Genomic DNA, 22,284 nt, shown 5'->3' with positions numbered 1-22,284 from the left:
CGCCTCTATGGTTCCTGATTTCTTTCCTAGGTTTCTATCTCCAGAGTTGTCTCCCTTTGGGTTTTCTTTATTGTTTCTACTTCCATTTTTAGATCTTGGATGGTTTTGTTCAATTCCATTACCTGTTTGTTTGTATTTTCCTGTAACTCTCTAAGGGATTTTTGTGTTTTCTCTTTAAGGACTTCTACTTGTTTAGCAGTGATTTCCTGTAATTCTTTAAGGGCTTCTACCTGTTTCACAGTGTTCTCCTGTATTTCTTTAAGTGAGTTATTAACGCCCTTCTTAAAATCCTCTACCATCATCATGAGATATGATTTTAAATCCGAGTCTTGCTTTTCGGGTGTGTTGGGCTATCCAGGACTCGTTGTGGTGAGCGTACTGGGTTCTGATGATGCCCAGTAGTCTTGGTTTCTGTTAGTAATATTCTTATGCTTGCCTTTTGCCATCTGGTAATCTCTGGTGTTAGATGATCTCACTGTCTCTGGCTGGAGCTTGTTCCTCCTGTGATTCTTTAGCCTCTGTCAGCACTCCTGGGAGTCCAACTCTCACCTGAGTCCCAGTGGTCAGAGCACTCTCTGCAGGCAAGCTCTCCTCTTGCAGGGAAGGTGTCCAGAAGTCTGGACCTCAGATCCACTTCCTGAGTCCTGGGGTCAGAGCCCTCCTTGGAGGCTGACTCTCCTCTGGCAAGGAAGGTGCCCTGGGGTCTGGGTCTCAGCTCTGCCTCCTGGCTGAGGATGAAGGCCTGAAGGAACCCTGTCCAAGAAGCTCTGTTGCTTCTGCTACCCATGTGCTCTCAAGGGATCTCAAGGTCCTGGGTGTGCTAGGGAGCCTGAGGCATGGAGAGTCCTCTGGGGACCTTGGGACCCTCTGCCAGGTATGAGCAGACGATCTCCTCTCCCTTTAGTCTTGACTCAGTACATTTTCTCCATTATGATGGAGAAAATTCTATGATGATTTTTAAGACAGCGTGTGTGAAAGCAGCTTATGTGACAAGCATTTCAGAGAAACAGAAGCATCCTCCTATACTGACCAGCTGACTGAATAACACTGCTGTAACTTGTGTCTTCCTCCACTCTCAAGTGTTAGACTGCTTTAGCTCAGCTCACAAACTCATCTCTAGGCTGCTGCTAGCTTCCTTACCAAGACCTTTCTTCTTGTCACAATACAATCTTAAGCTTTGAAAAGCTTTCAATTAGATTTTTATTCTAAAAAAATAAAATAAAGTCAAGCTGGGGAAAATATAACCCTCTAAAAATCATATGTAAGCATTTTATTTTTATACTTGGGGGAGAACACTTACCTCACAGACATTAAATAATGGGCAAAAACTTTAAGTTTTTTTTAACAGTATGTCTATACAGCCAGCAGGCAAATAGGTATGACTTTGGATTTGTTTTCTTGACAGCAATATCTCTTTTGATATCAACTTACCAAAAAGCTGACGAAGCTGGCTCCAAAACTCATTAGTGGACTATGATTTCTGTTAAAGAACAAACAAAAATATTTCACTGGAAGTCTAGGATATATCATTACATTCACTGCACCCCATTTACTAGTAAATTACACCAAGAAGTTGAAGAGCTGAGGTATTTCCTGGCTCTACTACCAGGAGAGACTCCATCTTTGATTCTTCAAAAGCAAGGGAGGTCTCAGTGTAAAATTATAACACTAAGGAGCTGACAGTAAATATAAAGATATAAATAGAACGATTTGCTAGACCATGGCCAAAGGAAGGTGGTAATCTGCTGCTAAAGTACAAAGCTGAATCCCAGCTTTACAATAAGGGGTGGGCGTGGTGGTGCAGGCCTGCAGTGCTTGGAAAGCTGAGGCTGGAGGACCACGACAGAGCTTACCCAGCCTAGCCATAAGCAAGATCCTGAGTCAAAACAAGAAACATTAAACAGACATAAAGTCAGTCTTATTTGTAGAACAGATCAAAGGATATTTCCACCAGACCTACCACCCTCCAACTAACCCCAAGGTTGAGAACACCTCTCTAAGACCCACTAATTCCAGACTGTGACACACAGGCATCACTAATCTTGTAGTAAGCACAAGAGGAAAGCAAGCTGGTGCTAAGTGAGTCAGAAACATGCAAGAACATAGTCTTCAATCCCAACTAAAAACTAATACAAAGTCCAGATCTCCACAAACTGTGTAAGAGGAAAACAAAGCCAAGTGCTCTTAAATAGTAATAAAAAAGTCACTCATTTTTCACTATGCAAATCCATGGCCATTATATTAACAACAACAAAAGTCCTGTAACAACGTACCATGCCATCCTCCACTAAACATTTACATTGTGCCTGACATGAAAAGGGTTGTGTGTGTGGAGTGTGTGTGTGTGTGTGTGTGTGTGTGTGTGTATGTATGTGAAAGAAAAAGAGAGAAAGTGAGCCCTTGTATATATGAACACCCACATCTCTGCCTGAGGAATACCCTACATGGATATGTTTGCAGGCAATAACAAATCTGTTCTTGAGACAGACTACCACAGTCAAAATCCATGCATATCTCCTTCTTTTCTTGCAGTGGGCTTGTGAGGATGTGTTGTTGGGGGAGACTCCACAATTAAAATGATTTCCAATGCTAACCTCTCCTAGTATCTTTCCCCACCTATCTGTACTTCTCACTCTATAGCAGCCTTCAAGTTGCTTCCCCCGTCCCCGCCACTTAACAGGATGCTTGAATCAACCACAAACAGGAAGGTCAGCTCACTTGTCAAGAGCCCAAAGCAGCACTTAGATGCCTGTCCTTAGCTGGGAGCTCTGTCATGACTACTGTGCCATCCAAACATATGCTGCTGCTTCTTGTTCCGCAGCATCACCGAGAGCTTAGATGCAGCACAGGCTTCTAGGTCCTGTATCACCTGCATCCTGATGTCTTACACAGCAGGCATAGGAGGACCAGGTCAGAGAGGGAATGAGGTCCCTGCTCTCAAGGACAGATGCTTTGATGGATTCAGCACAGCTATGGCTGCTCTGCTTCCCCATCCTGACTGCAGTTCAGCCACTGCTACTTTTGCTTCATGATCTTGGCTAAAATTAGCTTCCTGAGAACCACAGGAATTAATTATTCATGGCACCAAGTCTCCCTCCTGTTACCTCACATACTGTCTTATCATTTAAATGGAAGAAAAGATGCTGGCACCTGTCCAGCCGAGGCACTTTCCCTCCCTGAGGTCCTGCCCATTCACCACCCAGCATCAGGCACAAACTGCTGTCCAGTCAGTCTATCTCCACAGCCCTGTGAGCGGCACGGCTCAGTCTGCCCAGCTTCCCTTGCTGGGTCCACTCAGCCTTTAACTTCATGTACTTCAAGTGACCCAATGTGGGACCGTGAAAGGCAGCCTGTTTTGGTTGAATGAGGCTTGCTCTGGCGACCCAGTAGAAAACTCTATAAGGAGCCGGGCGGTGGTGGCGCACGCCTTTAATCCCAGCACTTGGGAGGCAGAGGCAGGCGGATTTCTGAGTTTGAGGCCGGCCTGGTCTACAGAGTAAGTTCCAGGACAGCCAGGGCTAAATAGAGAAACCCTGTCTCGAAAAACCAAAAAAGAAAGAAAAAAAAGAAAAAAGAAAAGAAAACTCTACAAGGGACAGAACAGTGAGTCACATTCCCAGAGACAGGTGCCTGACACAGCTGGACTCCCAACTCCATAATTCTGTGACTATCAGTCACACAGATAAAGCCCCAAGCTCCTGGCATTCTGGCTAGACTCTACCCCAACAGTTACCTGACTATAGCCAGGTATGCTCCTCCCCACAGTTACCTGGCAACAGCAAGGTAGCCCAGCCCACTATAAGAGGGGCTGCTTGGCCCCTCCTCTCTCTCTTTAAGCTCTTACCTTTCTTACTCTCATCTGTAGTTTTCCTTCTCTCTCTCCCTTCCCCCCTCTCTCCACGTGGCCATGGCTGGCCTCTCTCTTTCCCCCAGCTTTCTACAATAAAGCTCTAAAACCATAGACTGTCTCTGCTCACCAAGGCCTGCTGTGCTTGAACGATGGGATAGGCTTTCCACTAAAGAGCCTCGTCTAACCTCCCCACCAGAAGGCCTTTCTGTGCTCCAGCCATGGACCCGACCAAGGACCCTTGCCCTCAGCTCCCCCTCTCTCCCTGTCCTCTCCTCCCTTCGGTTCTGGGACTGACCGAGCCCCCCCCCCCCGGGGCCCCCACTTTGTTCTCAGCTCTTCTGTGGTGTCCAGCTGAGTCTGGGATGCCCGAGATTGAGAACCTGTTATCTCTGGCCTCTGTGAGGCCCAGAGACCTAGGACTGCCCCTTGTCCACCCCCACACTCCCCGAGGGCTGGGTCCACAGCTTCCCACAGCCAGACACCTACCTGGGGCCTCGTGGAAAGTGTGTGGCAATCCTCTGAGTCCGCACTGGAACTCTGGCGGAAGGTGGGTTTTAGTCCCCCATGCCCAGCACCCAACAACCCAACACTAACTTACTTCATCTTACTTAACTCTGGCATGTACACATGTCCCTATACAAAACAGGTCTTGGGGACTTTAAAATGAAACCAAAGATATGAGGATAATTACTGCAAACCCAGGGCTGAGGCAGGAAGCAGGTTCTATTGAGTTCAAGGTTAGTCACAGGAGGACCACAGTGGCAGGAAAGCCCCATCATTTGTTTGAAAAACAGGTATTTAGGACTGTGGACATTGGTAAAATATTTGTAATGCCAATACACATAAAGGCCATGTGCTAGGACAAACACCTGCAATCTCTGTCCCTGGAAGGGGAGGCAAAGACTGGGAGCTCAAGGTGTGAGGCTAGCCTGGGCTACATAAGCCCTGTCTCAAAAAAAAAAAAAAAAATTACACACAGGGACTGGAAAGATGGCTCAGCGGTTAAGAGCACTGACTGTTTTTCCAGAGGTCCTGAGTTCAATTCCCAGCAACCTGTAATGGGATCTGATGCCTTCTTCTGGTGTCTCATAAGAGAGGGACAGTTTACTCACAAACATTAAATAAATAAATACATACATACATACATACATCTTTTTAAAAAAGTTTCAAACACAAACACAAACACACTCCAGACAGCAGCAGCTCGGGTGACATAACCAACAGACTTAAAAGTATGTAAATCTGACAGTGCATTCTTGTTCTGCAATGTCCTCCTCAGGGGCTCTACTCCACAAGTCTCAACCTGTTTCCATTGGTCACATCCTTGCAGGACAAGTAGGTTCTGTTTTCTACAATGGTGGAGACATAGTTTTTTTTTTTTAAAGAAATATTATTTATTTATTATATGTAAGTACACTGTAGCTGTCATTAGACACTCCAGAAGAGGGAGTCAGATCTCGTTGCGGATGGTTGTGAGCCACCATGTGGTTGCTGGGATTTGAACTCGGGACGTTCGGAAGAGCAGTCGAGTACTCTTACCAGCTGAGCCATCTCACCAGCCCCTGAGACATAGTTTTGAGATACAGGATGAAGTATATTAAAGGCAATGGCTTTATACTAAATAACATTTTCCTTTTTTTTTTTTTTTTTTTTTTTTTTTTTTTTTTTCGAGACAGGGTTTCTCGAACTCAGAAATCTGCCTGCCTCTGCCTCCCAAGTGCTGGGATTAAAGGCATGTGCCACCATACCCGGCTTTCCTTTATTTTTTATTTTATGTGTATATTTTGCTTGCATATATCATGTCTATGCACCACATGCAGTGCTTGAGAAGGCCAGAGCCAGAGAGGGAACTGGATCTCACGGAACTGAAGTTACAGATGGTTATGAGGCACCATGTGTGTGCTAGGAATTGAACCCAGGTCCTTTGGAAAAGCAGCTGTTGCGTTTACCCACTAAGCCAGTTCAGAATACAAACGGCAAGAGTTCACGCAAACTCAGTGTGTATTTTCAGCCTTTAGCAATGGATCTGTTTCCTAGTTCCGTCCTCTGCAAAGTCGAGAAACAACGTTCACTGTTCAGCTGTGTATAAGCCCAGCAGTCATGTGGGTAGTCAGCACTCTCCCTAAATACGCTGCAGAACACACTGTCTCCTCCATGAAACACCACACTGGTTCCAGATGAGGTACAAAAAGAGCCTGGAGTGCCTAGCTACAGCACTGAGTAAAGAATTTTAAGAGAAGATCAATGCTATGCTCTTAAAGAGGTTCCTACTATCCAATGAAGAAAATGTTTTGCCATCTTTGAGGAGAAAAGGTATGGAAACAGGTCAGTCTAAGCCAAGCTTAGACTTTTTCATTTATGTATCAGTTATTGTGAGCAAACACCCGGCAGAAGCAGCTTCAGGGAGGAGAAACTCATTCTGACTCACGGTCACAGAGGACAGGAGTCCACACTGTAGAGAAAGGTAAACAAAGATCAGGAGGCAGAGACAGACTAGAAGAGGATCAGGCTTGCTCCTTAACAGCCTATCTAAGCTCCATAGTTCTTATCCCAAAGATTCCACAGTCCCTAAACCAACCGTACCAGCTGGAGATGAACTGCTGAAACACCTGAGCCGCGGGAACCACTTCACGTGACAGAGGACCCTAGAAAACCAACCCTCTATTTGGAAAACTGATCAAATGTAAATAGGGGAGGAGGCAGCAGGCAGTGACTTTGCCTGTTCTCTGTGGACTTGAGGAAGTGGCTGAGGGGAAGGGAGCTTCTCTCAACAGCCACCAAGACAACTGGAGCCTCTTTACTCCGTGGGTCTTCAAGACATGCAGGCAGCAATCATGAAGACAGGAGACAGAAGAAATCCAACACCACCCATCACAACAACAGAACTGGCCAGAGCCGTCCTGCAGGTGACATCATGGTGAAGAGTCTTCATTCTTCCACAGCAAGGAAGAGCTATACAGGGCAAGGGGTAGGGGTCAGGGACAATAACAGAGTTTCTAACATAAGGCATACCAAACAATGGAAACAAGGAAAATAATTCTAGAACACAGGAGCCAGCACATGTATATACATACACAGACATAAAGACACATATATAGGTATATATACACACTGAGAGACAAACACATACACAGACATATATACACATACAATTAGAAGGAAAGATATCAAACTGCCCTTGACAGTAGTGATAAACCATTAATTATCTAGGAAGACATCTGACAGGGACAGAAGTACCTTACACTGAGAATGCAGAACACTCCTAAGAGCTAAATACCAGCATGCCTGTTTTCCAATGGGGGTATTCTTAGCATTTAAAACCAGTAATTCTTTGTTCTGGGGCTGCCGGCCCCTCAAAGCATAATAGCCAAAAGAATAGATAACAGTGTCATAATTATTGAGTTCATTTGATGCAGATGCTAAAACTCATTACACACGTTGGAAATTGGCTACGGTTTGTTTCCCAGGAGTCCATGCTTTGGAAATGTGGGCCTCACTCTGATGATGTTGATACTGATCCTTGAGGGGGGTCCCAGGTCACCGAGGGAATGCCTTTGAGCAAGATTCAGGTATACCTCCAGGGCCCTGGTTGATGATCCAAAGAGAATTGCCCGAGAAGGTTGCGTTTGATCTGTGCAGTCTCTCTGCTTCCTGACCTGCTGTGTGACCCCTGTTCCCTCTCTTGGTGTCTCCCATGGTGTGATAAAGCACAGATGACCCTCTCTGGAACTAACCCGAGGCCCATGCTAGGTCCCAGAACCTCCCGAAACTGTGATCAAAATAAACCTGTTTTTAAGTCATCCCACCTCAGACAGTCTATCATAGTTACAAGAAGCAAAATTTTCCAAAGTAAAAACAAAAACATGCCCCCTCCAAGAAAAATGATGTCTTTTGGAACACACTGATGAAGGCCTCCTTGTGTTTACCACCACAGTTTAGTTTTGAAAGTGAACTATCACTCATAAAATGGGTCTGAATTTCTTCCCTCTACCACAGTGCATCACTAAAGATAAAAGAGCCTGTTATGAACACAAGGAAGCAATATGCCATCTGCCCCTGTCCTGAGTAATATTCCAAGGGAATGAAATTCTTTGAAGTTTCTCCAGGATATTCCAAACCCTGGGTTTTGGAATATCAGGATTTGTTCTCAGAAATACAGTGGAAAGGAAATTAGACAATGGATTGCTTTTCTTTTCTTTTCTTTTCTTTTCTTTTCTTTTCTTTTCTTTTCTTTCTTTCTTTCTTTCTTTCTTTCTTTCTTTCTTTCTTTCTTTCTTTCTTTCTTTCTTTCTTTCTTTTTTTTTTTCATTTTTCAAGACAGGGTTTCTCTGTATAGCCCTGGCTGTCCTGGAACTCACTTTGTAGACCAGGCTGGCCTCAAACTCAGAAATCCACCTGCCTCTGCCGCCCAAGTGCTGGGATTAAAGGTGTGAGCCACCACGCCCAGCTGCTTTTCATTTTTAAATTACAGTTTATCTTTGTTCTGAGTGCATCACTGCCTGGGGTACAGGGCTGTGCCCTTGCTAAGGTGCCTGTGGAGGACAGCTTCCTGGATCAGTTCTCTCCTTTCCCAGTGTGAGTCCCAGGGACTGAACTCAGGTCAGCAGGTGTAGTGGGAGGCCTCTTCACTCGCTGAGCCGCATGGTGCCAGCTTTCCACTTAATTCTTAAAGGAATATTTTTCCACAAGATAAATGAACATAACTTTCAGGCAGTCCCTGGTGAGCTACACCTCTTCAAAAGCAATTTTACCACTCAAAGTGAACAGCTGGAAATTTTCAAGCCTTTGATTTTTTTTTTCCTAAAAATGTTCTGAATTCATATGTTAAGTTCTTAGAAGGCTTTATCAAAGTGACTTTTCTGTTCTCCGAATGTTGGAGAACATGAAGCCTGTGTGAGATGGAAGAAGCTGGACCCTGAATCCAGTCAGCAGATGAGCACTGTTCACCCGCTCAGGGGTGAGCTCCCAGACAGGAGGGCAAAAGAGAATGGAATAAATTCCTTCCCTGCTGTTCTTCTGGGGGCTCAGTCTCTACTGTGACTGGGATGTTTTTAGAACCACAGCCCAGAGGACAACTGCACCTAACTTTATACAACTAGCAAAAAAGAAAAAAAGATGTAAGTGGGGGTGGGGGCGCGAGTGGGAGCGCATACAGACGCCTCTGGACTTGGTCTTGAGGAACAGAGGTGGCCAACAGGGAGAGAGATGCCCTGCGCTCTGACTAGTAACATCAAAAAATTAGACCACACCAGCCTGGCGTTTCTGGTTTTGTGGCCATGACACAGAAATCACAGATAAGAAAGAAAAATGAAAGAGAATTTGAACTAGGTTTAAATCACCAACTTCTGTGCATCAAAGGACACAGCCAACAGTGCCGCAGCAGCCAGTCCATGGACTAAAAGGACGGGCTGCAAATCCTGTCTCATAAGGTTGTCATAGCCAGAGGCTGGAAAGGGCACCCACAACCTAACAGTGGCAAAACCAAAAGCCTACCATAAGAATGACTCAAGGGCTGGCAAGATGGCTCAGCTGGTAGAGGGGCTTGCTGCACAAGCCTGGAAAGTCCAGTTCAATCCCAAGAACATATGTAAAGGTGGGGGGAGAAAAATGACTCCACAAAGTTGTCTCTCATCTCTACACACATGCTATGGCATGCATACCCTCAGACACACAGACACACGCAGAGAGTCACACACATACACGTGTGCAGCTGGGAGTCTAGGAGATGGTGTCGGTGACTATGGACAATGCTGGTTTTCTTCACAACAATTACCAATAGATTTGAGATTCAGTGCAGAACCGCCCCCCCCCCCGCCTACTCACCCCACAATGGAAAGAAAGACTCAGAATGTATTTGCACATCCATGTTCCAGGCGGCCTGATTCCCAGTGGGGGGTGGGGGCAATCCATGTGTCCACCAGGGATGGGCAGATAAGCAAAGGGAGTATAGACACACAGCAGAACATTCCTCCTGCTCTAAAGACAGGCGTTCTAAAGCATGCTATTATGTGGATGAGCTTTGAAGAAGATACAGGTTAGGTTGAGAAATACCAGTCGCCAAACCGCAAACGTGCCTTGATTCCTCTTACACAAGGTACCCGGCATAGGCCGATCCACCGAGAGGACAACGGTGGTTACTGGGGCTGCGGTGGAGGAGGACCGTGAGTGTTTACAGGGATGGAGTTGTAGTTTTACAAGATGGGAAGAAGTCTGCAGATTACTTGACAAATGTACTGGCTGGTTTTGTGTGTCAGCTTGACACAGGCTGGAGTTACCACAGAGAAAGGAGCTTCAGTTGGGGAAGTGCCTCCATGAGATCCAGCTGTAAGGCATTTTCTCAATTAGTGATCAAGGGGCGAGGTCTCCTTGTGGGTGGTGCCATCTCTAGGCTGGTAGCCTTGGGTTTTATAAGAGAGCAGGCTGAGCAAGCCAGGGGAAGCAAACCAGTAAAGAACATCCCTCCATGGCTTCTGCATCAGCTCCTGCTTCCTGACCTGCTTGAGTTCCAGTCTTGCATCCTTTGGTGATCAACAGCAGTATGGAAATGTAAGCCGAATAAACCCTTTCCTCCCCAGCTTTCTTCTTGGTCATGATATCTGTGCAGGAATAGAAACCCTGACTAAGACAACAAACAATATGAATACATTTTCTACCAAACTATACACTTAAAAATGGCTAAGATGGGAGCTGGAGAGATGCCTGCCTCTGTGGTTAAGAGCACCGGCTGCTAGTCCAGAGGACCTGGGTTAGATTCCCAGTCCCAAGTGGCAGCTCACTGACTCCAGTTCCAGGGGATCCGATGACCTCTTCTGACTTGATCCTCAAGCAGTAGGCATGCACCCCACCCCCCCGCAGGCTAAACACCCTGACATATGAAATAATAGAAGAATGGCTAAGATGATAAAATAATGTAGTATATATTTTGCCAGTTTGAAATTTTCTTCCTACAACAAAAAGAAACCAGCTGTCTGCAACGGAACCTGGGTGTCATCATAAGATAACTCAAGGAGAGGGGGGGAAGGAGGGGAGGGGAGGGGAGGAGACGGAGAGGGAAGGAGAGGGAGAGAGGGGGGAGGAGGTAAGGGGAGGGGAGGGGAGGCGAGGGAGAGGGAGGGAGAGAGGAGGAAGAGGGAAAGGGAGAAGAGGGAGAGGGAGGGAGAGAGGGGTGGGTGGAGGAAGAAAAGGGGGGTGAAGGGAAGGAAAGAGGGAAGGATGGGGAGGGGAGACGACAGCAGAGCCTGGAATTCCAGCCCTCTGGGAGGGGAGGTAGAGGGTCAGGAGTTTAATGTCTGTTACATTGTGAGTTTGAAACCAGCCTGAACTACAAGAGACTATGTAAAAAAAAATAAAATAGTGATGGAAAATAATTTGAGCTAAAATTGTTTAAAGTACTTTAGTGTAGAAATAGAAGAGCTGTGAATAGCATATTCCAACAGAAATGCACAGAGAAAAGTGAAAATACCTGTTTTCTGAGACAATGAGACGAAGGGTATTTCCAGTAAGTATGTGGTATTCATGTAGCTGTGCACACACAGGCTTGCATATGTGTGTGTGTAACATTAACAGTCAAAGAAAAAGAGGTCATCACTTGAGAGTGGGTGTGTGGGATTCACGGGGGGGGGGGGAGGAGCTAAAGGGATGAAAAAGACAGGGAAACTAATGATGATTTCAATTAAAAATAAATTTAAAAAATGAAAATAAAATAAAAAATGTATGGGGCATGGGGGAGATGGACAGCAGAGCCTACACAGTGCCAGTGTCCCACATGGCGTGGACGCTCCCACAGTTACTCTCCTTTCAGAAAGATGATACACCACTCATGTCAGCGTGCTAACTCCAAATCTCACTCCTTGAGATTCAGCTGTAGCCTCTGCAGCTCCCAGCAGGGGAGGCCATCCACTGGGTAGCAAGGTGGGCTGAGGCGGACTCTGCTTCTGTGGGAGTGAGCTGCAAGCTGAGGGCTGCTGGAGCCTTCTGTGGCCCAGGGCTAGGAGGACACCAGGCCCCAAAGGGACAGAGAAAGACGCTGATATGAGGTTTCGCTCCAAGACACCTTCTCATACCTTTTCTTTCTTTCTTTCTTTTTTTTTTTTTTTTTAAAAAATATTTATTTTAAATTCTGTGTAAACCATTTGTCTGTGTGGGTTATGTAGATGTGCGAGTGCTGGTATCCTGTGGGTCCTGAGGAGAAATACAGATTCTTAACTGCTGGGCTACCTCTCCAGTCCCTCTCTGTTTTTTTTTGTTTTTTTTTTTTTCTAAAAAATAAAAGCATGATTTAGAGAGTTAAATATTAGCTACAAGGTAATATACATAAGAACTTTTATGTATACCCATAAAATAAAAAGAAAGGAAGGGCTGAGGGAAGGGGAAGACAACCAATAAGTCTTTAGTTTCACAAACACAACAAACATTTTCTTAGGATTTCAGCTAAGTTGCACCTGAACAAAGTGTCTGTTTTTAATGTAAAATCATTCCTTTACTAAGCTGACACCATGACACTGTCAAGAATAATAAATAAACAGATTTATAATAAGGAATTTGATGAGGTGGGAGCTGAAAGCTAAAACAATTGCTTTGACCATGTCACAGTCTCTGTGCACCCCACCCCCTGCCCCGTTGGCCTGTGGGTTCCATCTGTCACATCCTGCATCTCAAGCTCTCTGAGCACACTGTAAGGAAGCTGTCACATGCTAACATGGAGGTCTCAGTCTGAACCTGATGGTGGGGCAGCATCCCTAAAGGCAGCATGTGGGCAGCTACTGTCAGAGCATGGAGCATGGAGCATGGCGATGCTCACCGGCACCACACAAGTCCTCGCCATCCACTCCAAGACACAGGGCCAGGGAAAGTGGGGCCATTTCCAACGGGACCATCTGACAGATGCTTGCTGGGAAGAGCCTCTTCCAGGTGCAGAACAAGAAAGGGCACCTGGGAAGAGGCCCGTGAGTGGGCGCACAGCCCTGTCAGGCTTAAGGGGAGCTTGAAGAGCTCTCTCAGGCTTTGCTCTGCCCTACTTGGAGAAAGCCGCCCCCCCCCCCAGGAGAATTAAATAATGGCAGTAACCAGCCCCAAAGCAGCGCGGGGTCTTGATCTTCACCCCAGAGTTTTGCAGAAACATGGTTTGTACTCACTACAGCCATTTTCAGTCCAAAGTGTTGAACCTCTGGCCCGAGAAGAGGGCTCAGCAACTCAAAGAGCTTGCTGCCAAGCCTGACAATTTGAGTTCTATCCCTAGGACTGACATGTTGGGAGAAAACCAACTCCCACAAGGTGTCCCTGGCTTCCACAAGCATGCTATGGCATGTCCCCTCCACCCACAACAAATGAGTAAAAGAAACAAAAGACAAAGCCAACGGTACAAAGAAAATGTCTCATTTCCTATGGCAGCTAAGGACATTCAATGTAAGGGTCACTTAAAGGAATTTTCCTAACTTAACTAAGTAGTAGAAAAAATATTCAGAGGGGAAAACCTAATTTGTTCGAAAGCATCTCGGTTTAAAGTACTCCTGACACCTCCTGTACTCATCAGCAGCTCTAGAGAGAGCTCTGGTCGGGCAGCGTCTGAGGCATGTCCCTTCTGAACCATGCCAGGACCGGATGATAAAATCCTAAAACCAGTAAGTCACCTTGATGGCCGCTGCACTCGCTTGAAGGCCCACTACTGAGGAAGGATTAAAATGTCAGCCCTAGGATTGGAAATATCCCCCAGCTGATAGAATGTTGTCTGACCTGCACAAGGCCCTGTGTGATCTCCACTGTGACATAAGCAGGGCTGACTGTGCATATTTGCAACCCCAGGACTCAAGGAGGAGTTGAAGGTCAGCCTTGGTTACACAGCAATTTGGAGAACAAACTGGGACACATAAGACCTGCCTCGAATAATAAAACTAAATAAAATGATGTTAATTCTTTCCAAGCTTGATTGAGGTGATTAAGGCCACTGGGGGACAAAAGTCCCAGCGGACTTCTCTAGAGGCGGAGCCTGCCAGGGAGGTCCACTGGGCAAAAACGGCATGACTACTACGGGGATAATCATCCACTTTTTTTTTTTTTGTTTTTTTTTTTTTTCTGATTGGACCTGCAGCCCAATCCACAAGAGGGGAATTCATGCCCGACTGATAAACAAACAAACAAACAAACAAAAAACTGGTCAAAAATCTATGGATGGGATTGTCCTAAGTCTTCAGGGGACATTTCCTGCTGTCACTTTTGAAGCAGTCATGCTGTCAAACTGCTTCCCCAGTATGTTCACTCCCGTGGAATAGCGCTGCTCTTAGCCCCTGTCAGAGCATCTTCATTTTGCAGTGGGAAGCAGTCAATAGAGAGACTCATAACTGGTCAAAGAAGACGTGAGTGCTGGCGACTCAACCTAAGCGGGCAGCTATCAAATCTACCCCCCAAGCTACAGGGAACACTGGGGATGGCATGGCAGATACGATGTAAGAGTTGAGGAATGGGGAGGGATGTTGTAAAATGGGCTACTGCACTCATGAGCCCACGAGGTTGAGCCAGCCAGCATTCCAACAGGATGTGGGAGGAGCTCAGCAGGTTCCATCCATAGCTGGGGACAACTGGTAACTGCTAGCTGCTGGAATGGAGTGAGGAATGTCACCTCTGGTATGACATGCCTCTGGTATGGCCCAGTAGGCTACCCATGCTCCTGGTGGACGGCCCCACACACATATGCGTGCAGGCAGCACTAGTTAGACTCAGTGGTTATTAAAAAAGAGGAGGAGGAAGAGGAGGAGGAGGAGGGAGAGGAGGGAGAGGAGGAGGAGGGAGAGGAGGAGAGAGAGGGAGAAGGAGGAGGAGGAGGAGGAGGGGGTCATAAAGGTTGGAGGGGGATATGCTAGGTTAGATATGAGCAAGATCTGTTTTGTACTGGGGACAGGGACGCTGATGGCCTGGAGCAGGCTGGGCAAGACCGGATGTGAGAAGCAGGACTCTGGACCTCCTCCCCACAGAGGAACAGGGTAAGCTAACCAGTAGCCTGGACGCTGCACTGCTACCACACCTCAGCAGACATAACTAGGCCTTTGATGGTTGCTTCCTCCAGGCAACAGTTCGGAGCAGTACATCCTACGATCTGCATGATAAAGAAGGATGCTTACCCTGGGAGCCCATGGTGTACAGTGCACAGGCATCAGATCCTTAGTACTCCACAATGCCCACCGGTATTAGATGCCAACTGCAGAAACTTTAAGATCAGTCATTAAGAATAATGAAAGATAGCCGGGCAGTGGTGGCGCACGCCTTTAATCCTAGCACTTGGGAGGCAGAGGCAGGTGGATTTCTGAGTTCAAGGCCAGCCTAGTCTACAAAGTGAGTTCCAGGACAACCAGGGCTACACAGAGAAACCCTGTCTCGAAAAACCAAAAAAAAAAAAAAAAAGAAAGAAAGAAAGATGATGTGTTGAGTTTCATCGCTGTGAAGAGACACTATGACTTACAAAGGCAAACACTTATTTGGGGGTGGCTCACAGGTCCAGAGTTTTAGTCTGTTACCACCATGGTGGGAAGCATGGCAGTGTGCAGGCAGACATGGCGCTGAGGAGCCAAGAAATCTATCTATATCTTGATCCAAAGGCAGCCAGGAGGGACGGGAATTCCACACTGGATGGAGCTTGAGCACAGAAGGCCTCAAAAGCCAGCCTTCGTTCTTTTTGACACACTTCCTCCAACAAGACCACACCTATTCCAATAAGGCCACTCCTCCTAATAGTGCCACTCCCTATGGACAAGCACTGAAACACATGAATCTATGGTGGCCAAACCTATTCAAACGAGATGACTATGGTAAGTTGTTCCTCAAAGCCACTGAATGAGCTCTAAGAAGGCAGATCTATGACCACACCACTCAAACACTCCCTTTTAAATCTCAGGTACCTCACGTGGGACCATTAAGCTGGGCCACGGGAAAGGCCTTGCTCTCTGGCCTATGGCTTTGGCATACAGCATCCCCACCCAGGCCACTGGCCAAGTCCTTTCATCCCTCAACAGTTCCTGCTCGGCCTCCAGGCTTCTATACAAACACTCAGGTCCATACACTTCCTGGTCTCTTGGATGAGAGTGGGAGCCCCCTCTGGGATGTCGACGCTGCTCAGCCTCCATCCTTCAGAACATGTCACACCAGCTTGATGCCCATGCCAGGGTCTGGGGTGCTCTTGCTGACAAGCTAGCGCGTGAACGGATGAGGGAATGAATGCAAATCCTAAGGAAAGATTGCCTGCATCTGGTATTGGAGATGGCTCTGTCATCCATCATCCATTAACTGTGTCTGCACCTTTCTGTGCTGTAATATTGTTTATTGAGTAAAGGCGCTAACTGAAATAGTGACTGGCAGTGAGCAGGTACAGCAGGAGGATATGCTGAAGCAAAATGATGAATAATGAATTAGTTTAAGTAAACAGAAGTCTTCACTTTTTTCTTAAGAAGCTATCCCTGAGAGGATTGCTTCTTGCCAGTCTTTGGAGCACATAAATTGCTTAAAATGATTTCCTGCCTCTCCCAAGAGCTTCCCACCACTGTCATTCGGAAAAGAACAGTCCTTACCCACTCAGCTAAATATAGCCTGAACGGGTACCACATGGCAGCTCCAGGAGCCAGTCTTCTTACGACGGAATTGTAAAGCCTTTAAGTTTCCAAACACATCTTAACTACATAATTGTGTACTGGTATCTTATTTGTAACTATAATTTCGTAATTCAGTGGCTTACATTATGGGTGGGTATGATGGACGTGCCCTCACCTGCAATCCCTGACTTGGGAGGCTGAGTTCCAGGCCAGCTTGGGCTACCGTGTGTTTTAGGTCAGCCAAGGCGACAGACAGAAACCATCTATAACACACACACACACACACACACACACACACACACACAACCAAAACAACCCAACACCAACAATATACAATCTAAAAGTTTAAATAGTATTTTTACAAAATATATTCCACAATAGTGACAATAAACCTTTTTTTTTTCATTTTTGCCTCCACATAGTCAAATCCAGACTACAAACAAACCTTGCATTACAAAAAGAAAAAAAGAAAAGATATCTAAGAAGAAGGAAGAAAGGTCGGAGAGATTGCTCAGTGGTTAAGACATCTTGCTGTGGGGGCTGGCGAGATGGCTCAGCAGTTAAGAGCACCGACTGCTCTTCCAAAGGTCCTGAGTTCAAATACCAGCAACCACATGGTGGCTCACGACCATCCGTAATGAGATCCGGCACCCTCTTCTAGTGTGTCTGAAGACAGCTACAGTGTACTTAGATATAATAATAAATAAATCTTAAAAAAAAAAAAAAAGACGTCTTGCTGCTCTTGTAGAGGATAGAGTTCAGTTCCCAGCACCTACATCAGGCAGCGACGTGGGGCATCTGCAAGCACATGTACTTGCACCTAGATGTATCAATAAAAATAAACCCTTAAAAACAATGGCAAAGCAGACTGGCTGCTATAAAGTGGAAGTTGACAAGAAAATGTAATCACTTCTACAATGAAGGGAAAGGCGTGCCCAGGAGGAGGGCGTATGAGCATGTCATCCCAGTCGCTCTCTGTTCACACGGCTCTGTAACAATGTCATACAGGTTATTCACCACTGAACTTCAGAATGCACCTGGAAAATGTATGATGTGCTTGTTTTCCAAAGTTGATGGCTCATTCATGGCACAAAATTAAATTAAATCTCATATTTCTACTGTAGTACCAGCATGAGCAGATCACCAAGTCATACATGCAGTCATACATAAAGTCCATGGTATTTACCCATGTGAACTGACAACAGAATGAACAAAAGCACTGCCTACCAGGATAAAATAGGCACGCACCGTCTATCCCAAGGACGGTGTAAAGAATTGTGTTCTTCTATTACTGGCCCTGTTTTTAATATAACATTATTAATTTTTATAGCAATACGTGAGGATTCTAAACTCTAGCAGTAGGCATTTCCTCCTTCAGTTGCTTTATTAACTGTTAATTATCTAACTAAGCCACAAGTATGCAGGGCTGGTTTTGCTCCTGCCGCACTAAACCCTGCTTCCCTCCTCGTGCTCTCCACAGGACGGCTCCCTGGTGAAGGCCAAACTTGACATGAGTTCAATCCCCACAGCTAAGGGACAGGAGGAAAATGTCCTCTTACAAGCTGCTCCCCGGGATCCACATGTGCTGTGTGTGCCACACGAACATCCACACAAATAATTACTAAAATGTAGAGAAAATTTTAAAGACATGGTTAAAGAAAGGCAGAGGAAGATGAAGAAAGAATGGAGGAGAAATGGGAGGGGAGAAAAAAAGCAACGTAAGTCTAAGAATTATGTGTATACTATGATTTTTCCAGACAAGTGACAGTAAGTACACATTCAAGTTAGGTTAAGTTGTATATCTATAAAACCTCATAACTTATGAGCATCTCTAAAGTTAAAATAGTTAAACTAAGATTTTAAACATGTGCACACAATGCCAAAAGTTCTATGAACTAGAGATGCTGGTATTTAGGGAGAGCTACACATTCCAGCAAAGCATCAGGTAGACTGTATGAGGTAAAAATCAAGGCTAGATATGGTGGTGAATCTTGTTAATGCTGCCACTCAGAGTCAGGTGGATCTATCTGTGTAAGTTAGGGGCCAGCCAGGGACATGTACTGAGACCCTATCTCAAAAACAAAACAGGAACAAAAACAAAAACAAAACAAAGCAAAACAAAATCTAATTATCTAAAGCAAAAAGAAAATCTATTCAAATGGACTTCATTCCCTGCAGACGTGTGAGACACATCTTATTTAGCCCTATGCACTCAAATGTATAGCCAGACATCTACACTGTGAGAGCAAAAACTGATGCCAAAATCACTCTCTCCTTCCCTTCCCCCCACCTCTGAAGTTTCTAAGAGGATACCCCGAAGAAATGACATACAGAGCAAACGGTCTACCCAAAGGTGTTTCCTATGATACCACGTGGAGGGGCACCAGGGAGTAAGAGTGAGATGAGAAGAATGGATTGTTACACAAATTAAATATACTCACCTAAATTATTATTTACCCACTTATTATAAAAATAGTCATAACTAAGGGATACTCACTCTACAGTGTTTGAGAAGGCAGAGTTTAAATTTTTTGACCTGATCTCAGAAGTGTGATACTTCCAGCAAGATAAGCTGTGTCTCAGCCTCACAGCCCGTGCCTCCTCATGTGTGAATCTGATGGAGTGACATGCCCTGACATGGATATGTAAGCAAATCAGAAAGGGATGGCAATCTGAAACTTGCAATTACACCTATCCCCTGTTATCATGGCTTTTTAAAAATGCAGAACACAAAACAATAGGTACAAAATGATAAGCTATATAAGACAGTAAACATACAAGTAAACAAAACAACTGTTGCTTATGATTAATGGTCATTACAGGTAGTTCCCTGTGGAGTGCAAAAAGGCTTATATGCAAGTCATCTAGTTTTTCATGCAATCTCACAAACATTGTTTAAGAACCTCTCTGTGCCAAGGACTATTAGAGGCACTAGAATAAGGGCTCTTAGAGTATAATTTTTAAATTACATGTCACCCTCCTATGTATCTAGCTTTCTAATTAAATAAGGGATGGAGAGATGGCTTAGAAGTTAAGAGAATCCAGGACTCACATAGTAATTCACATCTATAACTTCAATTTTAGGGAATCTGATGTCCTCTTCTGGTTTCTGAATACAAAAGGCATGTGATACACAGACACACATGCAGGCAAAACATCCATACAGATTTTTTAAAAAGCTTTTAAATATACTTAATAATATATAATAAATATAATTAAATAATAAATAAATTCAAATGTGAATTTATTTAATTAAAATTCAAATTTAATTGAAGTTTGAATAAATTTATAATTTGAATAAAATTAGAGTTTGAATAAATAATGAAAATAATATATTTAATCATTTCAATTTATATATATTATTTTATATATTGAAGAAATATATAATTAAACTTGCAGTGTTGCAGTGCAGTAAATGAGGTACAACTTTATTTATGGCAGATACCTGCAACGGTACGCACATGAAGTCTGAATTAAATATTCAAATTGTCCTCCGGTCCAACAAGGCAAGTAGACTACTGCATCCTCTCCTAGTGATGACATAATCCTAACCGTAAGGAGCATATGGGACAAACTGTTCCACTCTCAGTACATGAGTCAGTCAGCAGGAACATTTCCACAGCTCAGAATATCATCACTGTGGTACACACAACTGCAAGAGGAGCTGCTCACCACCCCTGCCACCAAGATAATAACCCGGGGGTAAGAGACATCCTCCATCAATATATTTGAAGGAGCCAGCCCCATGGAGAGTGTCAGTTACCAGGGCCCAATCTGACAGTGACAACAGCTATCACGGTGACGCAAGGAGGGAGTACAGGGGCACTGAGGCAGGCAAAGTGCACAGGCCAAGCTTGTGGGGTCCAAGGTTCTCAGGTTCCGGTGTCTGGATGCAAACCCACCAGGCTGATGTGTTGGTACACAAGGTCCCCACTAGGTGGTGCTGTTTTAGGAGTCTCAGAACCTTCAGGAGGTCTGGTCTAGCCTGAGGAAGTAAGTTCCAGCCCAGCAACTCCCTCGGTTTAAGCTAGGGTTCTTGATCGACAGCAACTTAGGAGTCCCACTAGCGAGCAGCCGCTGATGTGAGGGCTGCCGGGCCTTCCCCGCCATCAAAGGCTGCACCTTCTCAAATGGTGTGGTGGTTTGAATAAAATGGCCTCCATGCACCTATGCATTTAAATGCTTGGTTGTCAGGGAGTGGCACTAATGGAGAAGGGTTTTTAGGAGGTGTGGCCTTGTTGGAGGAAGTGTGTCACTGGGGGATGGCTCTGAGGTTTCCAAAGCTCAGGCCAAGCTCAGGGTCACTTTCTTCCTGCTGCCTGGATATAGGGATGAAGAACTCGTAGCTACTTCCCAGGCACCATGAAAGACGCCATGATTAAGCCTCTGAAAGTGTAAGCAAGCCTCTTTTATAATAACTGTCCTGGTCATGGCTTCTCTTCACACCAAGAAAACACCGACTAAGAACTCTGATCAGGCAGAACCTTCCTCCTGTAAGGAGTTGCTGTCAGTTATTCTGTCCAGTCAATCAGAAAAGTAAATACTCTATTTTCTCTGCTCACACTAAATTACAGGTGGAAACATTAGCTGTAAGACACTGACTGCTAAGCCACCGACCCGATCCTAACACGGATGCTACTCTGGCATTCGTTGGAGCCTTCCAGGGGAGACGAATTACAATTAATTTTGTTTATTATTTTAGGTCACAAAAGGGCAGGGAAGGCAGGCAGAGCTGCTTGCGTTTCACGAAATGCAAGAGTCTTTCTGTAGGTTCTTACCAAGGTGGAAGGCTTTGGGGGGGGTCTCCACTGTATATCAAGACCCTAAATGAGGTGAATACCCTCAAGCCGTCAAGCCTAGCAAGATCTTATGGGTAACTGTTAGGATTTGGTGTTCAAAATGCTGGCATACAGATTTGTGTTCACTAAAATTCTAAAACACATGCATACTCTCCCCCCGGCCCCCGCCCCCGCCCCGTCTGTCTGTCTCCCAGGTTGAACTTAGAATTTTCTTGCTTCTGCCTCCCATGTGCCCTCCACGCCTGGCTGAAATACACTGAATCCTAATGCAACCCATTCAGCAAAGGAAAATTTAAAGACATTGATAATATTTTCATCCCCTAAATGAAATCCTGTATGTAGAGGGCCTAGCCAGTTAAGCTTCTGTTTCTAGAAGCTTGTCGCAGTTTCTGAAATCTTTGGCCCCTGGCCTCTCATGGGTCCTTCTTCTCCCCACAGTTGTGCTATGCTCTGTTCTTCTCCTGACTTGTGAAACACCAAGGGCTCCACAACTTACCCCAGGACTGCTGCAGAGCCTCCCCTGAGACTTGGATCAACACCAAACTCTCAGAAGCAGTGCTCCATCTTTCTGTGTGCCGACATCGCCTCTGCCAGACCTCTAACACCCTATAACCATCTGCCCCTCACTAACTGCCCTCTTCCCCTTTTCCAAGGAGGCTCTGTGGTTCAGGTCAGCAAAGGTGAGGAATTAAACCACCACCCACTTACCTCTTCCTCTGGCCATGACACGTCTTCCTATCTTCCAAATCTGGAAGAGAAAAATCTGACTTTTTCCCATGATGTCTCCTATATTATTTATTGTCCACATCCGGGCTAGGCCATTCCCATACAAAAATTGATTATGCCAGAAAACTGGCTACAAGCAGTAATCAGTCTCAACTTCTCAATATCTATCTATCAATCAATCAATCATCTATCTGTCTGTCTGTCTGTATGTATGTCCATCCATCCATCCATATCATCTCTATCATCTCCCACTTACATGGGCTGGGAGGAGCCTTTACTAACCTTCCCTTGGGTGGAGGAGCCCTTTACTAACCTTCCCTTGGGTGGAGGAGCC

General features: G+C 45.3%; 1 protein-coding gene across 4 annotated transcripts in view; it reads right to left on the bottom strand.

Moving 5' to 3' along the window:
- The window catches only part of Ttc39c (tetratricopeptide repeat domain 39C), a 93,869-nt gene that overhangs the window by 48,054 nt on the left and 23,531 nt on the right, over window positions 1-22,284 (bottom strand). For all 4 annotated transcript variants that reach the window (XM_029546970.1, XM_029546971.1, XM_029546969.1 and 1 more), the window contains exon 2: window positions 1,432-1,480. In XM_029546970.1, coding sequence (XP_029402830.1) covers window positions 1,432-1,464 — 33 coding nt within the window. In that variant the 5' untranslated portion in view covers window positions 1,465-1,480. The remainder of the gene's footprint in view (window positions 1-1,431; window positions 1,481-22,284) is intronic.

The sequence above is a fragment of the Mus pahari genome, chromosome 15 (genome assembly GCF_900095145.1).
Source record: "Mus pahari chromosome 15, PAHARI_EIJ_v1.1, whole genome shotgun sequence".
In the NCBI taxonomy this organism is placed as follows: Eukaryota; Metazoa; Chordata; class Mammalia; order Rodentia; family Muridae; genus Mus; species Mus pahari.
This window is presented reverse-complemented; position numbering and strand designations above follow the sequence as displayed.